Below are 15,904 nucleotides of genomic sequence, written 5' to 3' on the forward strand. Positions count from 1 at the left end.
TAGAGACAATGTGCTACCTGCTTATTCAGCCTTATGGAGGCATAGTGGAGATAAACCTGAATCCTAACTTAAGATCTGCCTAATGTGACAGATGATAGCTTAGGCAGTTCTTACTACCAGGTTCAGCTCTGTGAACCATTTGAGAAAATACAGATTTTTTTGCGAGAAATGATTGTTAGAGATGGACACAAATGTATAAACCACATCAGTTTCAGCTAAGGAAAGAACAAGAAAGATACAAATGTGAAATGACCCTTTCTCTTTCATGCTGGTGGGTGTATTGCGAATACAGGATAGGCTGGGTAACTTCTTTAGAAGATATCGTTGGTCTTTAAAGAAAGAAGATTTTTTAGCTTTATTGCTGTGTGTAGAATATCTAAAATAAGATCACGGGTACACCTGAAGTGCTTTATTGGTGTAGGAGGACACAGGGTTTTGTAGTCCAGGTGCAATAAATCATAGTTGCCTCCCAGGTAGAACACTGTTAGTAAACCCATATGCTTGTCATCTTAAACACATAGACTTGGGGCTACAGCTAACAGAAATGTGAGCTGAAGATGTGATCAGCAGCAGAATGGGAGAGGCTGGTCATCTTTGTCTGTGTTACAAGTTTGTTTTAGACCTAGCTAATTAATACTTAGTGGAAGGCCTGTTTACAATTTGTGTTACATTCCTCGCAAAGATGTACTCTTGGTCCATATGGTATAGCTGAATTGATCCTTAAAAGAAATGTGGAATCAATAACAAGCCATCAGCTGTTGGTTGTGTTGTCAGCCAAAAGCCTAACTCAGATTCTCCTTTTGGCTAATACAGAAAGTAAATGATTTTTTGCATACAGAATGACCTGGTATATGCCAGCTATGAAGTTTTGGATTGCTAAAATTAGTACAGATTTGGTAGTTAAGAATCAATAAATGAAAATGTGTTTTTAATGATCTTATTGGACTAACCTAAGAGTTTGACTAAAGGAGTTGCTTTTTAGTTAGCTCTTGTTATGAGCTCAGACTGTTCTACTAGCTTCTAGTACTGACCTATTGTGTATAATACTGGATGAATAAGAGGGAAGTATTGTTGAACCACTGCTCAGAATACATGTATTGTTTGAAGACACTTCTGCGTACATACATAAAATGGAGACGTTGAGGTTGGTATTTTTTAACAATGAGAACAGATTCTCTGTAACAGAGTTACCAAAATACCCCATGTTTATTTAAAGCATTTTTATATTCACAGAGTTGGTGATAATACTGTTCAGAAGGTGCCTGTACTCTCTGAATTGTGCTAAATCTTGGCGCTCAAAGTTCTATTTTGATCCCAAACTATGTGTTTGATCAAAAGCAGCTATGCTTCAGTGTCTAAATGTAAATCCTTTTTTTTTTTTTAAGAGGTACTTCATGGAGAGGAATTGGTTTAACTATGATACTGTGTTTCTAATATTAGACGAGTCCCTTCTAGAGTACAGATATCTTATTGTCCTGATGGATGATGCATGTGGAATTGCTGGAAAGATGTTTTTCCCTTAAAAACTATTTTGACAAACACATGAGCTAAGGTAATTAACATTGCTCGGAATAGTGTGTGAGACCATGCTCAGACAGAGGAATGCGGCATCCGTGCCACTGGAATCTTGGCTGCCAGAGATTAATAGCATTCATTAGTTTAAGAGGTGCTTTTTGCTTTTTCTTTTTTTTAAGAGGTGTCCGACTGTGAAGTGTGATTCTTTTTCTAGTGTGAAACGGGTTATCATTAACCTAAGACTTATCTGATTGTAGAAAGGCCTAAATGTTCCTTAAAGGTTGAAGTAATAAGACTGCAGTACTCTGTGTGGCCAGATATTTGCTGTGAAAGTATTACCTGGATAGTTCTTCTCTTTGAGCCAGTTTGAAAAATAGGAATGGAAGTGCTCTTTGCTCTCTTGCCTTTTGAAGTATGAGTTTGCTTCAAGAGCAAGCCAGAAGAGGGGGGTTTACTTGCCCATAAGTTAGCCTAGAATGCAGAGCGGATTCTCATCTATATAGTCTGGTTCATTTTCTCTGAAGCAAGGGTGAGCAGTACTACTCAGAGTCAGAAGCTGAAATAGGGGAAAGGCTGGGGGAGAAGTGCTGATGAGATGTTGCACAGTTCTGTAGGATTTCATCCTGAATGAATCTTTGTATATTGATTTCATTATTTCAATATCACTTTCTAATATTTATTTTAGGACAAGACCAGAGTTGTGTCTCCTATTATTGATGTAATTAATATGGACAACTTCCAGTACGTGGGGGCGTCAGCTGATTTAAAAGGCGGTATGTACCTGTACTGGAATACAAATACAAAATAAAAAGCATCAAGAATCAAAACTCATAATCACTGCAGTTGTGGAATGGGCTGTTAACATACTGCTCTTCCCTTTTACGTTTCTAGCTTAATTTCTAGATGTCAGTTATTTCTCTAGGCTTGGGTTTTAATTGGCCTTATTGTCTTCTACTTTAAAACAGTTCATTTTTGTTACACGAATTCTTCTAAGTTTATGCTGCCTTTTACTAATGTGCAAGAGTCACTCCAATGTTTGTAGCGCTGTGCATGTGTCAGAAGCAGCTTATGGCCAGAGCTTATGATTCTGTTTTTAGATAAGACAGGCCTTAATTGCTCTGTAGTTTAGAAGTCCATCAGCAATGCAGTGCCTATGAGTTTTTTCAAGATGCTGGTTTGCTTAATTAAATGCTTCTGAAAAAGCAGAAAGCTTTGGAATGTGCTTAAAAAAAATAAACGTTTTTGTTAGTGATGATCTGTAATTGTGAGGAGCGTAAAATGTGACCTTAAATTTTGTAGTGTTTATACCTTTACTGTTACAAAACTTCCTGGTAAATTCATTTTAGAAATGTTACAGTTTCACTGTCTGGTTAGTGTAAACTGTTGACAGGAAACAAAAAGCTTTGTGAAGCCCTGTAAAAATGAATTCTTCCTCTCCTTTTCTGAAGGAGGGAGGGCAACCACATGCTAAAATCCTTATTCATTACAAGTTCTTTTAAAGTTTTTTTCACTGTTAGCAGGAATCTAACATCGAAAATAGCTGTCTCCACCTCCTCCCCCCAATTGTTCCTGCAACCCTGGAAAGTATTGTCTGCATAACAGATATAAGATGAGCCACAATATAGAAATTGCATGGTGCTGTTCCCACGTTGTTTCAGCTTTTTCTGAATGGGCTCTCTAGAGTGGGGAAGGCAAAATCAATTTCAGGCCCGTTCTGCCTGTGACATCCAAGTCCAGATCTGGCCACCAAGTGTTCGTTCCAGTAAACCCAAATGAAAGTAATATTTGCATAATGTTGCATATGCTTCAAGTTCCAGTCATGACCTGGAGGTGGGAGTTTCTATATCCTTTTAATTAATGTTCTGAAAGACTGCCTACAGTGGATATATTCACAATATGCTAATATATAATACTATGCTATTATCTGTGTGCCAGCTTTATTAAAACCTTAAGGCTTTTACCCAATCTACTCATTATACAGCAAGTATGGAAATCTCTATACCATTATGTGGCTCTTATTGTTGTCTGCAGTGGGAGGAGGAGTTTTCATTGAAACCTTTGATTGGTTCCTGTGGGGTTCATGCTCTTTAATTCTTCCCAACTGAAGTGGGAGAGAATTGAGAGATCATTTTACTTCTTACTGCTTTTCATGCTTCATCTATGGATCTGTTTCCCATTTTTTTCCTTAGTGCTCGTTTTCTCCCGTCATACACAATAGAAATAGATTCTTTAAAGTGCATTGAGCCTCTGTACTACCGTACTGGGGAGTGAGAAGCTGCCTTTTAACAACACATTTTTCACATAGCAATATCTAAATACTATTTGGGGTATGTTGAAGTGTGAATAATATATTCCCTTTCAGTTCCCAAAGGACAGATGAGCGCGTAAGGGGTGCTATAGCATTTTTGGCATCACAGGACACTTTCACTGGGGCCAAATCTAAACATGGAAATCAAACCATGCTTTCAACCTTAGAGTATCTGTGTGGCTGAAGCATGGAGAGCTGAGACAGCTGGGACAGCATTTGTGCCTGGTCTGTTTTGCAAAAGACTTAATCACCCAAGACAAGCCATCCAGCAAATTCTACAGAGGACAGAGCTGAAATAATTCTGAAGTCTGGCCGCTTCTAGATCCATGCACTTTGTATTACAAATTTGTTTTGGAGGGGAGAAGGCTTGTAAAACTGTTTACACCCTGAGAAGCACTTTAATTACTGAAATAAACTGTAGTTAACTGAGATCTAATAATTTAGGTTGTGCCTATCATGCAATTTACCCATGATAGAATTTCATACTGGATATGCACTTGTGTTTAAATTGTGTTTAAAAATACTCCTTTTACAAAGTTACTGATACTATCTCATTGAGTGCAGTTTTTTCCCAGACTCAGTGAAAATGGAGACGGAAAAAACATTTTCATGGGTAGACAATTTATACACTTGTTCAGAGTTAGCAACACAGTGCTGTGTTCCAAAAGAGACCCCTTGTGTTCACTAGGGTGTACGTAACACTATCTCTACCACTTGTGCCGGAGAACAGTAGGGTTTTTTCAGGTTTTCCCAGATGCAAGTAATTTTGCTGGGTATGTATGATGAAATGAGACTTTTTAACTGCATGGAAAGATTGGAGTTCATTTTTGTTTTCAAGCTGAAGGCTTTGCATTGCTATCAATTGTAGCCATTTTACTGTTTTGCTACTTGGAGTTTTGGAGTATTTAGATGGTCTTTCATTTTTACAGCGCAACATATTATGAAGCGCTCAAACTTGTAGAGGAAGACTCGGCATACATGTTGTAAAGACTGTTTAGGATAACTTCTGTATTGTGTGCATGAGACATAAGTATTGTGGGAGTTGAGAACTAAACTTTCATTTCAAACTCTCCACCTCAGTCTTTACCATGTGCATTTATTGGTGCAGACAAACAGCCTGTAGGACTATAATTTTTGTCTGTTTAGCTAATTTTTTCCCACTTCCCCAGAAAGTAATTGCTTTATCTTTATGCTAGAGAAAGAAAACTATTGACATCTGTGCAACAGAAATCTGGAAATCATTCATTACATTACCTCATAGGATCTAAATGCTTTTGGCAGCAGGCAGTCTGTATAAGGCTGATTTGCTAGGCATATTGGGAGAGTGCTGTGTAGCCTTTGTAGTTTTTTGGTAGAGGTTCATACTTAATGGTCTAGCCCAGATCAAAAATAGTTAGTGTTTCCTGTAGTAGGGTCATCTTATACTTGTTGTGTTTCTTGTATCGTTGCCTAAAGGAAGGTGTTTTAAACTGTTGGCAGGTAGAAAGCTGCTGGAGGTGACCTATTGGTCTTGTTTGTACTGGTGATCTTTTTTTCTGTTCTTAACCCATAAAAGGTCCAGACCTTCTCCTGCTGTGCATGCAGACACATGTACCTGCATAAGAAGAGTAAGATTTCTGGCTCTCCAGCACTTATCCTGGGTTTAAACATGCTGTATTTAGGAGCATGCAGTAGAAAAAGATGAACTTAAAAGAATGTTAGTAAGAGAAGTGGGAGCTACGTAATCTGTTGCAACCTTTGTGATGGAGAACTGCTGCTGATAGAGAGGAGTACTGAGAAGTTTGTGTAAGCATAAATGTGAGCGTAGACTTGAAATGTAATTGTACAGTAAGAACTGTTGAGAGCAATTGTAATGGGATGAAGATTCTCGTATGATATTCAATATGACTTATGCATGAATCCAGTATCTCATATTTAAGGCTTATACTTTCTCATTTGTCGAGTGGGTTCCTTACTTTGTGTAATAGATGGCAACAAGAGAAATCATTTTTTATATTTCAGGTTTGATTTTTTATTGTCCAACTTCTTTACCTTTTATCCAGTCTTCTCCTCATTTGTTTTCTACCCATAAGGCTGTACAAATTAAAATTTTTAACGTAAATTTCAGTTCCAAGTGGTTTGGGTCAATATTATGTTACTACAACTTGAATGATGACCACCGTCTTTTTAATATCCTACTTAATCTCTATCATTTTCTTCTTAAAGGTTTTGACTGGAACCTGGTGTTCAAATGGGATTACATGACACCAGAACAAAGAAGAGCACGGCAAGGAAACCCAGTTGCTCCCATAAAGTGCGTCTGTCCCACTTTTTCTCCCTTTGATAGATAATGTTTTCATTTTTTTGAGTAAAAGAAACGTACTGATCCATCTTCATGGGACTCTGTTCCTGTCAGAGCTCTTCATTGCAAATGGATTAGTGTTGGTTAGTTTATCTGATGATTTAAATACACAATAAATCATGTAGAGTGTACCATTGCTTCAGGACATTAGAAGAACATAGCTTGAAGCAGAGTGTACCTCTAATACTTCATGTAGCTATTTATGTTCATGTAGCTATTCATGTAGCTATATATGTTCATGTAGCTATTACTTTTGTGTATGTTGTGTTTTCAAAACAGATTAAAGCTAATATTTCCAGTTTGGGAGGTTCAAATGGAAACACTACGTTGCTAATTATAAACTCTAATACTGAAAAACAGACACTGTCTGTAGTGTAGAATTTGCATCCTTTGTTTTCCCATAAGAAAGAAAAAAATATTAAGTCAACTTCCTCGTCTGTTTCATTTTACTTTAAATGATGTGCAATGAGATATAGCAACCATATATTTACAATTAGACTTGACATAGATTTAAAAATAGAAATGGATTCAGGACCAAGTAGTTGGTGATTAAACAAAGCTAGAACTCATTTTCTCAGTCTAAAAAGGAATCTTTTCCATAGCTTTCAGGAATATGGAAACGTCATTCATATTTGTGTAGCCTTCTGAGACTCTCAAATAAATTGATTATTAAAAAAACAATACCAACAAACAAAAAAGACCACCGACTGTTAGATTATTTTACTTTAACAAAAACCAGATATCAAACATATCATTTTGTGTTTAAATTGTATACGTTTTGACAGCTTGAAATATAGCATCAGTTTCAATACTTTATTGTTGGCACATATTCCCAGTCTTTAAATAGACATCTTGGGAGCCAAATGGAAATTTGGAAATTGACTCAGAAGCTGAATGGTGGTCGTAGTTCTGTACCTGTTGTAGAAATGTTGTATGATGGTATGCAGACAAACTTTGAAGTGATAGATGTAAACATAGTTGCCTTTGAAAACATTATAGTTTTTTTCAAGGATGTATTAAACTTGAGATGCAAATAGGTACCTCCCAGTTCATGGTTCTATAAGTATTTAATTTTTCTTGTCTGTTTAGGACACCCATGATAGCTGGTGGGTTGTTTGTGATGGATAAATCCTATTTTGAAGAACTAGGAAAGTATGACATGATGATGGATGTTTGGGGTGGAGAAAACTTAGGTAAGTATATCACTTACCAGTGGATCACTTTTGAAAGAAAGCACCTTTCAACTTTTGTCTTTACTGTCATGGATTCATGGTCTTTGTGGTTTTGTGTGGAGAGGATTAAGAAACAGAGTTAAAACTTCAAGTGCATTACTGGCAAAACCCAAAAGGTTTACATCAGCAAAAGACTTAAAACAGGTAGAAATTGTAAATTACGTATGAGGAAATGCAAGTATTGGCTCACTGCACAATAAAAAAAAAAAAAAGAATGAAAGTTGGCATGCAAAAAACAACCTTCAGGATGTAGATAGGAAATTAATTCCAAAAATGATACCTTGTTTTGAAAGTCATATCATTTTCTAATGTTTTAGATTAAAAAATGGTATTTAAATGCTGACAACTTTTTGATATTTAAGATGCTGAAACTTAATGACAAGCAGAATGTAGGAGATCATGGGTTTAATGTACTTACATACACTTTAAGAAATCAATCGAAACTTAGCTAACCGAAGAATGGTCTATTATTTATCATTGATCCTACTATATTGCTTGGCATCTAACCTTCGTGTTTTATACCTGTATTTTAGCCCAACAAAATAATTATGATTGAGAAAGCATTTTTGCTGTAATTCCTTGTTTTCACATGTTAGAGTGAGTAGGATTTAGGGGAAGAAGGAGGAGGGGCCAAGAGAACTTGCACATCAAGCATTGCTTCTTTGACATTGTGGTTAGATTTAGCATTAGTAGGGTTCTCTGGCTTTTTGCGTAGCAGTATTGTGGAATGACTTTTTTCAGCTAAGACTGGTATACTTGTATTAAAAGTGATTTACGAGGAGCCAAACTCTGCAGCTTCTCAAGACTTGCAGTATGTCATTCTATTTTCGAGGTAGAGATGCATCTCAGACAAGTTAAATAAGTGTGTTTTAGGACCAGTTCTAAGGATTAAAACTTCTCTATTGCATGTGCAATCTACAAAATCCTAAAATTCCTTGAACTTGCGTAAAGAACTTGAAGGCTGGAAGATAACATCCTTATGGTCTGCTGTCTGACCTTCCTGGGCAGTACTCAAATATTTGCACATTCTGAACAATTACTTTCTATTTCTATTCCCCACCCCCCATTTTGGCTGCATGTGACTAAGTTGTAGGAGTTAGAACATTGTAACTGTTCTTTGCTTTTTAAAACATCCTGGAAAGTCATTGGATAAGCTTACTACAGCAATACTTGCATTCTCTGAGAACCTCTTTTGCCACTAAAGCACTTAAATATTTGATTAGCTGTAAACATGTACTTGAGTGACTGAGTTTTTCCTGAAAATTTAACAGCTGCTTGTATGCTTTGATAATTGAGGACATGATAGCAGTAAAAGGCACAAGCAACAGCTCGTTACTCTAGGTGGAAAGTCTGCATGCAAAAAGCTGTTTGCTTCTGCTGCATTCTGTTCCCCCTTCTTCTACCATGGGAGGAAGGAGATGGAGACTTTGGGGTGCCTTTTCTCTGCTGCTTGAAAAAGCAAAGTCAGACAGGAGACAGCTAATTGTTCATAGCTGCAAGATTAACAGAAGGTGTGTAAAAATTGCATGGTGTATTATTTAATTAGCAAGAAATTACATACGCCAGATAGTGGAAATCTGTGATGTGCAGTTTAGTATCTAATATGCCCACTTGTATGGCCTCTTCATTCTCCAGAATATCTCTCGATCAGCCTCTAGATGCTACATGCAGGTGATCTGCTAGGTGGACTTGCAAAATGAGTTTAAACATATTTATACTTTGTAAAACTTAGCATTTTTCCTTCAGGCATGTACAAAGCACTTAAGATCTCTTTTTCATGTTAGTGTGGGTTCAACTTTACCAATTCCAAGATGGGCTTCCAGTATTTTGCCTACAGTCCATAAATTAGCCAAATGATTGTTTTTATCATGAAGAGATGGTGTGTTTTCACATTGTTTCCAAATTTGACTGATTACATATGCTTGTTGTATAAGACGGATCAAGGTTTGTTCAGTGTTGTGTTGAGTTATAGGTCTATGTTCTGCGCATTTATGGAAGGAGAACTAATCAAATGACAAAGCATTAACATACACAGTAGAGGAAGCTATGAATAATGAAAAAAAATTAATACACAAGGCATTTCTAAACTACATCTGGAATAGTTTTTCAGCACCTACATCTGGGTCACGATCAGATCATTAATGAAGATGTTAGTGATGTGTTGGTTTAAATGTTCAAAAGTAATCATTTAAAAAAAAAAAAAAAAAAAAGGCCTTTAAGTATATTGCGTTGACCTTTATTTTTATCCAGAATCTCCCTTCACTTGAGAGGGATATACTTCCCAATACTTAATGAAGCTTAATACTAGATTTCTGAGCATTTAGCCTGCATTTGTTAGTCTAATGCAAAAGTGTTTGTCTTTGGTCAGATTTTGCTGTTATCTTACACTAAGCAACATCCCAGCCTCACTGCATGTAACAAACTCTCACATTAGACTGATCACTGTCTGAACTTTCAAGCAAAACTCCAGGAATTATAAAACTCCATAAATTATGCTTCAAAGTGATATAAGAAAATTATTACTTCTCTGCTTTCACAATTTCAGCACAGTGGGATCAAATTTGAGCTGGATAGGGGAAAGTCTGAAGTCTTCTCTGTGTAGTTTATTCTGGTAGAAATATAAAAGCACTTCTGTTATTAACTTGTTTAATAGAAACATTGATCATTTGTTGTAATTCTTTATTTTTGTTGTTCTAAGCTCAAAATAAGAGAAGATCAAGTGCTGTGAAAAATGTACAACAAGAATGTCATGTTCAGTTGCTTCTAAAATTCATTTTGCCTATTGTTCCATGTTAATTCAGCTTGAAAATCAAGGTCATAAGTTACTGCCAAAGACAATGTTGTTGCCTATTAATATTTTTGGAAGATTATCTGTCTACAGATGGGACTATGTTGATTGTTTAGAATTCATGAATATGCCTAGCTGGCCTTGATGCAATAGCAATTATTTTTGAGGTAAAGCAAATACGAGGCAATCCGTGTAAAAGCAACGACTTTTCAGGAGAAAAGCAGTCATCTTACTTTGTCAATGTTTTAAATGAGAGCACCATTTTTTTTTTCCTCTGGTCAGACATGTTCTCTATAGTTTTTTTCTACTTTAATTTTAGAAATGCTGGGTTTTGTGACTTTTTTTATTCGTGTATGTGGGAGGAAGGCTTCTGGAAGAAGAATGGCACTTAGTGTTGTCTTAAAAGTAGACATCAAAATAGAGCTGCTTAGTGTTTGTGTGTGTGGTTTTTGTTTGTTTTAAATCTGTGGCAAGGTGTCAAGTGGTGATAAAGAGGCTTGAAACTAAGGGGAGGAGTTGGTGACCAGTGGCAGCTGTTAGGCTAAAGAGGGCAATAATCAAAACTGAAGGAGTGCTACTGGAAGCACCAGTGTGCTTACTGGGAATGAATGAGGACAAGTTTTCTGTTGGCAGAAGGTAACTTGTGCTATCAATTGTCTAAGCTGAGAAACATGCAACAATATTTCTAGACCTTGTCTTCACCAGCAAGGTAAACTTGCTAGATTGGCTTAGAAGTATGTAGTCCATAGCCTTCGGTTTATATATGTCACCTCCCCATTCAGTCTTTCTCAAATCAATATTGACTTGCTATAACTTCTGCCACAGCCAGCATTTGGGAGTGTTTATCTGATAAAAGTCAGCAGCTCAAAACTATTGATTGTTTTATCATGCTTTGAATTCGCCTGATGTTCTGTTTCATCTTTAGATGATTTATTTTAGAAAAGATAATTATGTTATGTCTTTCTACTATTGCTTAACTTTTAAGTAAAACACAGTAATAGAACATAGGCCTATCTTTGTCAAAGTGCAGCAGGGTTTGTGAATTTGGAGAATACTGGGTAACCTCAGATAACAGAAGACACAGTTTTCTTTCCAAGTTAATACAATTATTTCTTCCGAACTTTGAGAATAATGAAGTAGAATGCTCAGATATGCCTTAGTTCTATCGTAGGTTTTTCTCCAAACAAAAAAATCTTACCGATCTCAGCAACAATCAAGTTTCCTGCAAATAATATAATGTGAAATTACATTCTCTTGTGATGTTGGTGTTTCATGTTTTCTTCGCAGAGATCTCATTCCGAGTTTGGCAATGTGGTGGGAGTCTAGAAATCATCCCTTGCAGCAGAGTTGGTCATGTATTCCGCAAACAGCATCCCTACACATTTCCTGGTGGGAGTGGTACTGTATTTGCAAGGTAATTCTTAGTCTGATCTTCACTTAAATAGCAATGTTTTGGATTTCCTCAAATGATCAGCAGGTGGCAGTAACTTCATTTTAAGGACCTTTTTCTTAAAGGAAGCAGATGATTTTGAGGCAGCTATGCAGACTGAGAAGAACCTTGTTCGTTTAAAAAAAGAGAGGAAATTTGTAGTAGAGGCAGACAAAGAATATGGAGAAGGAAATGGTTAACTTTGCTTTCAATCAATTTTGAGATAAATGATTGTGTAGACTGATTCTGGTATTTATGTCAGGCTGTTGAAAGCTTCATTCTATATCATATCTCCCCTTCTTGTAACAAGATTAAAATGCTTTTTTGTATAGACCTAAGAAACTGCAGTATTAAGAACTCAAATTAACGTGTGTTAATTTTGCTGTTGGTTTAATGCATGGCAGTAGCTGGAATACCAAACTATTTCCACAGTTGCTCTTCTGTGGAATGAGAACAGTAATCCTGATTCATGTTCACAGTGTTTTGAGTCACATGGTTTAAGGCACTGCATGAGTGTATGACATGTTTTGACCAAGGCTCAGTCAGTTCTAGCTGAGGCATCTGTGTAGATTTTCTTCTAGAGTATAGAACTCCATGCTTAGAGGCCTGAAGGAGTATAAGTCTCAGCTCAAAGTTCCATGAGTTCAGAGCTGCAAATCATTTATTTATCCTTGAAGAATATGGGACCCCAACACTGTTTAACAAGAAACAGCACAGAGCACTGTTGTATTTAAGTCTGGAACTAAGTTCCAAGCTGCCCATATATTTGGAATAGTGTTTCACCTTTGGCTGAGCAATCACCTTGGAGGTATAAATTGTTCTTTTCCATGTTGGCTGTGCCAGCAATGTGACACTAATGAATTTAAGTCTGTTAAAATAAAGTCACAGTCTTCATTTCTTCCAGTAGTCATAGTAGGGATTTTTCTGCTCCCCTCTTCTTTGAGTTCTGTATTTCATGCTACAGTGAAAATGAATAACAGTACTGGTGGGAAAGCAAAAGCTAGTGATGAAGTATCCTCTCTTAATATGTTACATCTCTGCCAGTATAGAATCCTAGAATATCCTGAGCAGGAAGGGACCCACAAGGTTCATGGAGTCCGACTCCTGGCTCCACAAAGGAGTGCCAAAAAAAATCAGACCATATGTCTGAGAGCGTTGTCCAAATGCTTCTTGAACTCTTGTCAGGCTTGGTGCTATGACCACTGCCCTGGGGAGCCTGTCCCAGTGCCCAACCACCCTCTTGGTAAAGAACCTTTCCCTAACATCCAATCTGAACTTCCCCTATATATAGTGTGTGCCAGGAGGATAGAAGGATCTACCTATTAAACCATATTATGTAGGATTAGGAAGCAACTGTTTTAGTTTTACAGTAGGTTTTAAAATGCTGATGTCATAACAAGGATCAAGGTTAATAAATAATATGGTTAATAAAGTTGTGCAGTTTTCCTGCTCTGCAGCTTTTTCTGTCTTTGGTCTGTTGCCAAGATGCTGCTTTTCTTGTGATATTAAATAGGTACTTAAACATAACTCGTCTGAAAAGCAAGAAAAGGGTCTGGCTGTATGTGTGCAAGGATAGAGCATGCATCAGAAATATATCACATTAGCAGTGGCTGAAGATTCTGCATTTATACTGATTTATACTGTGGTTAAAACTTTTAAATTTTGTTGCTGTGAAGTCGAATAATCATTGTAATTTGATCACTCAAATGTCCTGACAGCTGCTATGACAGTTTTTTTTAGTAGCGTTTTGCTTTCTGGTCACTTGTGTTCAAAATTACTTGAAAAAGAGGTCCCACCTGGATGCGAGTGATGAGGACAACTAAAGCCTACGAACTAGCATCCTGGGAACTTGCATCCCTTTCCAGATCTATCTTTCTCTGTGGGCTGTTTATTGCCTTTGTCTGCTGAGATGTCTGAAATGCTGCAATGCCATTAAAGTTCTCTGTTTCACTGGAGTTATTTTTGAATTGACCTAGAAAACTTGCATATCACTTAAAAGCAGGGTTGACAACTTGCTGTATAGTTAAAGGTCATGTTTCCTCCTCAGTCAGCTGTCTCATATGTCTAATATAACAAAGCTCCTTTAAACAGACAAAGCAGTGATAGAATGAGAAACCTAGGGTAATATGATACCATCTCGGTGCAGATATTATCAGATATGTGTGGGACCTTGGTGCCAAGAAACTTGGTGCACAGAATCCGTGCTGGTTGTGCAACTGGGGACTTGTTAGCTTATACAATCATCTGTCCCTTGACTGCGTGTAACTTGTTCTGGAGTGCACTGGATAAGCTTCCTATTTTTAGCTGACTAGTCAGTGTGCATTGCCTTTGGGCAGCCAAAACAAATTGATGATTCTGGATGAGAGACTGGGAGTCCTGTATTACGAGAGGAGAGAGGGGATGACTTCCTGGCTGTGTGGTGTGGGCAGACACAGCTTGCATCTGGCAGGATTTACTAGATCAGTTTAGCTTTGCACATATATGCTTTGCTCTGTAGGGCCAGCTGCTTTAATATGCAACTTCATCTGAGCTAATAAACCTTGCAGAGCCCAGTCTGGTCCGTGTAGAACTGTCTCTAATGGCATGATGCTAAGTTTCATTATCTGTGGTCTAATGTAAGTGCTGAGTGCACCCTACACTCTGTTTTTCCATACCTTGGCTTCTTTGGGGTCTTACTAATTTTACTGACTTTCTCCTGGCTATTTCTGCCTTCTGAATTGGAAAGAGTACTATTGAAGTTGTTGGCTGACAGCGTTTACTTTGGTTGCTCAAGATGAACTTGCTGCCAAATGTAAAATAAGCTTCAGTGTTGCAAGTAAGACTTTTTCTAAGCATAAAATTATGAACAAAATAAGTAAATGAGTTTTACATAGACATAGAAGCCAGGGGGTGGAAAAAAGCCTTACCATCTTGCTGTCCAAAAGGAGATTTAAAGACACCAGTTACATAAAGACAGAAATCTTAGATGTTTCATTAGAAGTAAAGAATCTTGGTTATTTTTTTCCCCTGCACTTACGGTAATAATTACTCTGACTTTTAAAGTATTAGAAGTATTTTCTAATTGCTGTCTCTCCTCTGTTACTTCAGCTGCAGCAGACTTGCTTGGTTCATAGCCTTAAATGTCACAACAGCTTATGTCGTCTTGGAATGTTGAGTGCTATACTGGTAATAGTGAGATGCAGACTGAATGTGTTGCCAAAGTTAGCATATCTGTTTTCAGCAAGGTAAAACACATTATTGAATACTGCCAATTGTTGAGATTTTCTGTTTCTAATTAGCTTGCTTATCCAGGTAAACACTCATGGAATTTGGTTTCTGTCAAGTTATTCTTATTAAAACAAACAAAAACAAACAAATTCTCTGAAGCTTACAGAAAGATCTTCAAGACATGTATTAAATTCCAGATGAAAATATGAAGCAGTGAAGAGTGTGGAAAAGGCACAAGTCTTGTTCTAAATGCGTAGGTTTCAGTTGTGTGACTTTCTAATGGTTTTCTGTTATGTGGGTCTTTAATAGGGAATCAGTCTGCCTGGCTTGAGGCAGCTGACTATGTAGCACTAGGGAGGATTAAAATCAAAACAAGAATAAACTGTTTAATTGCAGCTGGAGAAAAATATAACCTATACTTCATATGCTTGTCTCTAGAAATACACGCAGGGCAGCAGAAGTATGGATGGATGAATACAAAAACTTTTATTATGCAGCAGTGCCTTCAGCCAGAAATGTACCTTATGGCAAGTAAGTCACAACTGCTTCTTTTTCTTCATTTATTCTTCACAAAATACTGCCTTCTTGAGTTAAAAGTAGTGCTGGATCTCCTGTTATCTCTTTAAGATGTAGTTCTACTGAGAACCTTGAGTTTCCTCTATATTCGCTACTGTATATAAATACAACAGCCAGACTTTGAAAACTGTTCCTTTTTTACTCCTCTTCTAGTATTCAAAGCCGAATGGAACTCAGAAAGAGACTTAGCTGCAAGCCCTTCAAGTGGTATCTTGAAAATGTTTATCCTGAGTTGCGGTGAGTTTCAGCTGAAACTGCAATAACATGGACTTCTTTATTTGCCTTCCTCAGAAATCATTGGTTTCTCTTTCTACTTCCTTGGATGTAAAAGATACATTTTTTGATTTATTTGTGGAAAAAAAAAATAAAATCCATCATGTAGGCTTATTTGCTTTCAGTTTTGTTAGTTCTATTCTTCAAAATTCATTTTTCCCAGGTAATCTTTTTCTACTTAAATGCAACTGCAGCTGTAGTCGCAGTATTCTAGAGAACAGTGTCCAAAGAACTA

General features: G+C 37.0%; 1 protein-coding gene across 1 annotated transcript in view; it reads left to right on the forward strand.

Annotated features, from left to right (window-relative positions):
- GALNT2 (polypeptide N-acetylgalactosaminyltransferase 2) overlaps positions 1-15,904 on the forward strand; it is a 90,058-nt gene that overhangs the window by 66,010 nt on the left and 8,144 nt on the right. Inside the window, exons 8-13 of the mRNA XM_082757865.1 lie at positions 2,201-2,288; positions 6,029-6,116; positions 7,254-7,357; positions 11,472-11,598; positions 15,259-15,351; positions 15,550-15,633. Coding sequence (XP_082613991.1) covers positions 2,201-2,288; positions 6,029-6,116; positions 7,254-7,357; positions 11,472-11,598; positions 15,259-15,351; positions 15,550-15,633 — 584 coding nt within the window. The remainder of the gene's footprint in view (positions 1-2,200; positions 2,289-6,028; positions 6,117-7,253; positions 7,358-11,471; positions 11,599-15,258; positions 15,352-15,549; positions 15,634-15,904) is intronic.

The sequence above is a fragment of the Aythya marila genome (genome assembly GCF_965140915.1).
Source record: "Aythya marila genome assembly, chromosome: 3".
Lineage (NCBI taxonomy): Eukaryota > Metazoa > Chordata > Aves > Anseriformes > Anatidae > Aythya > Aythya marila.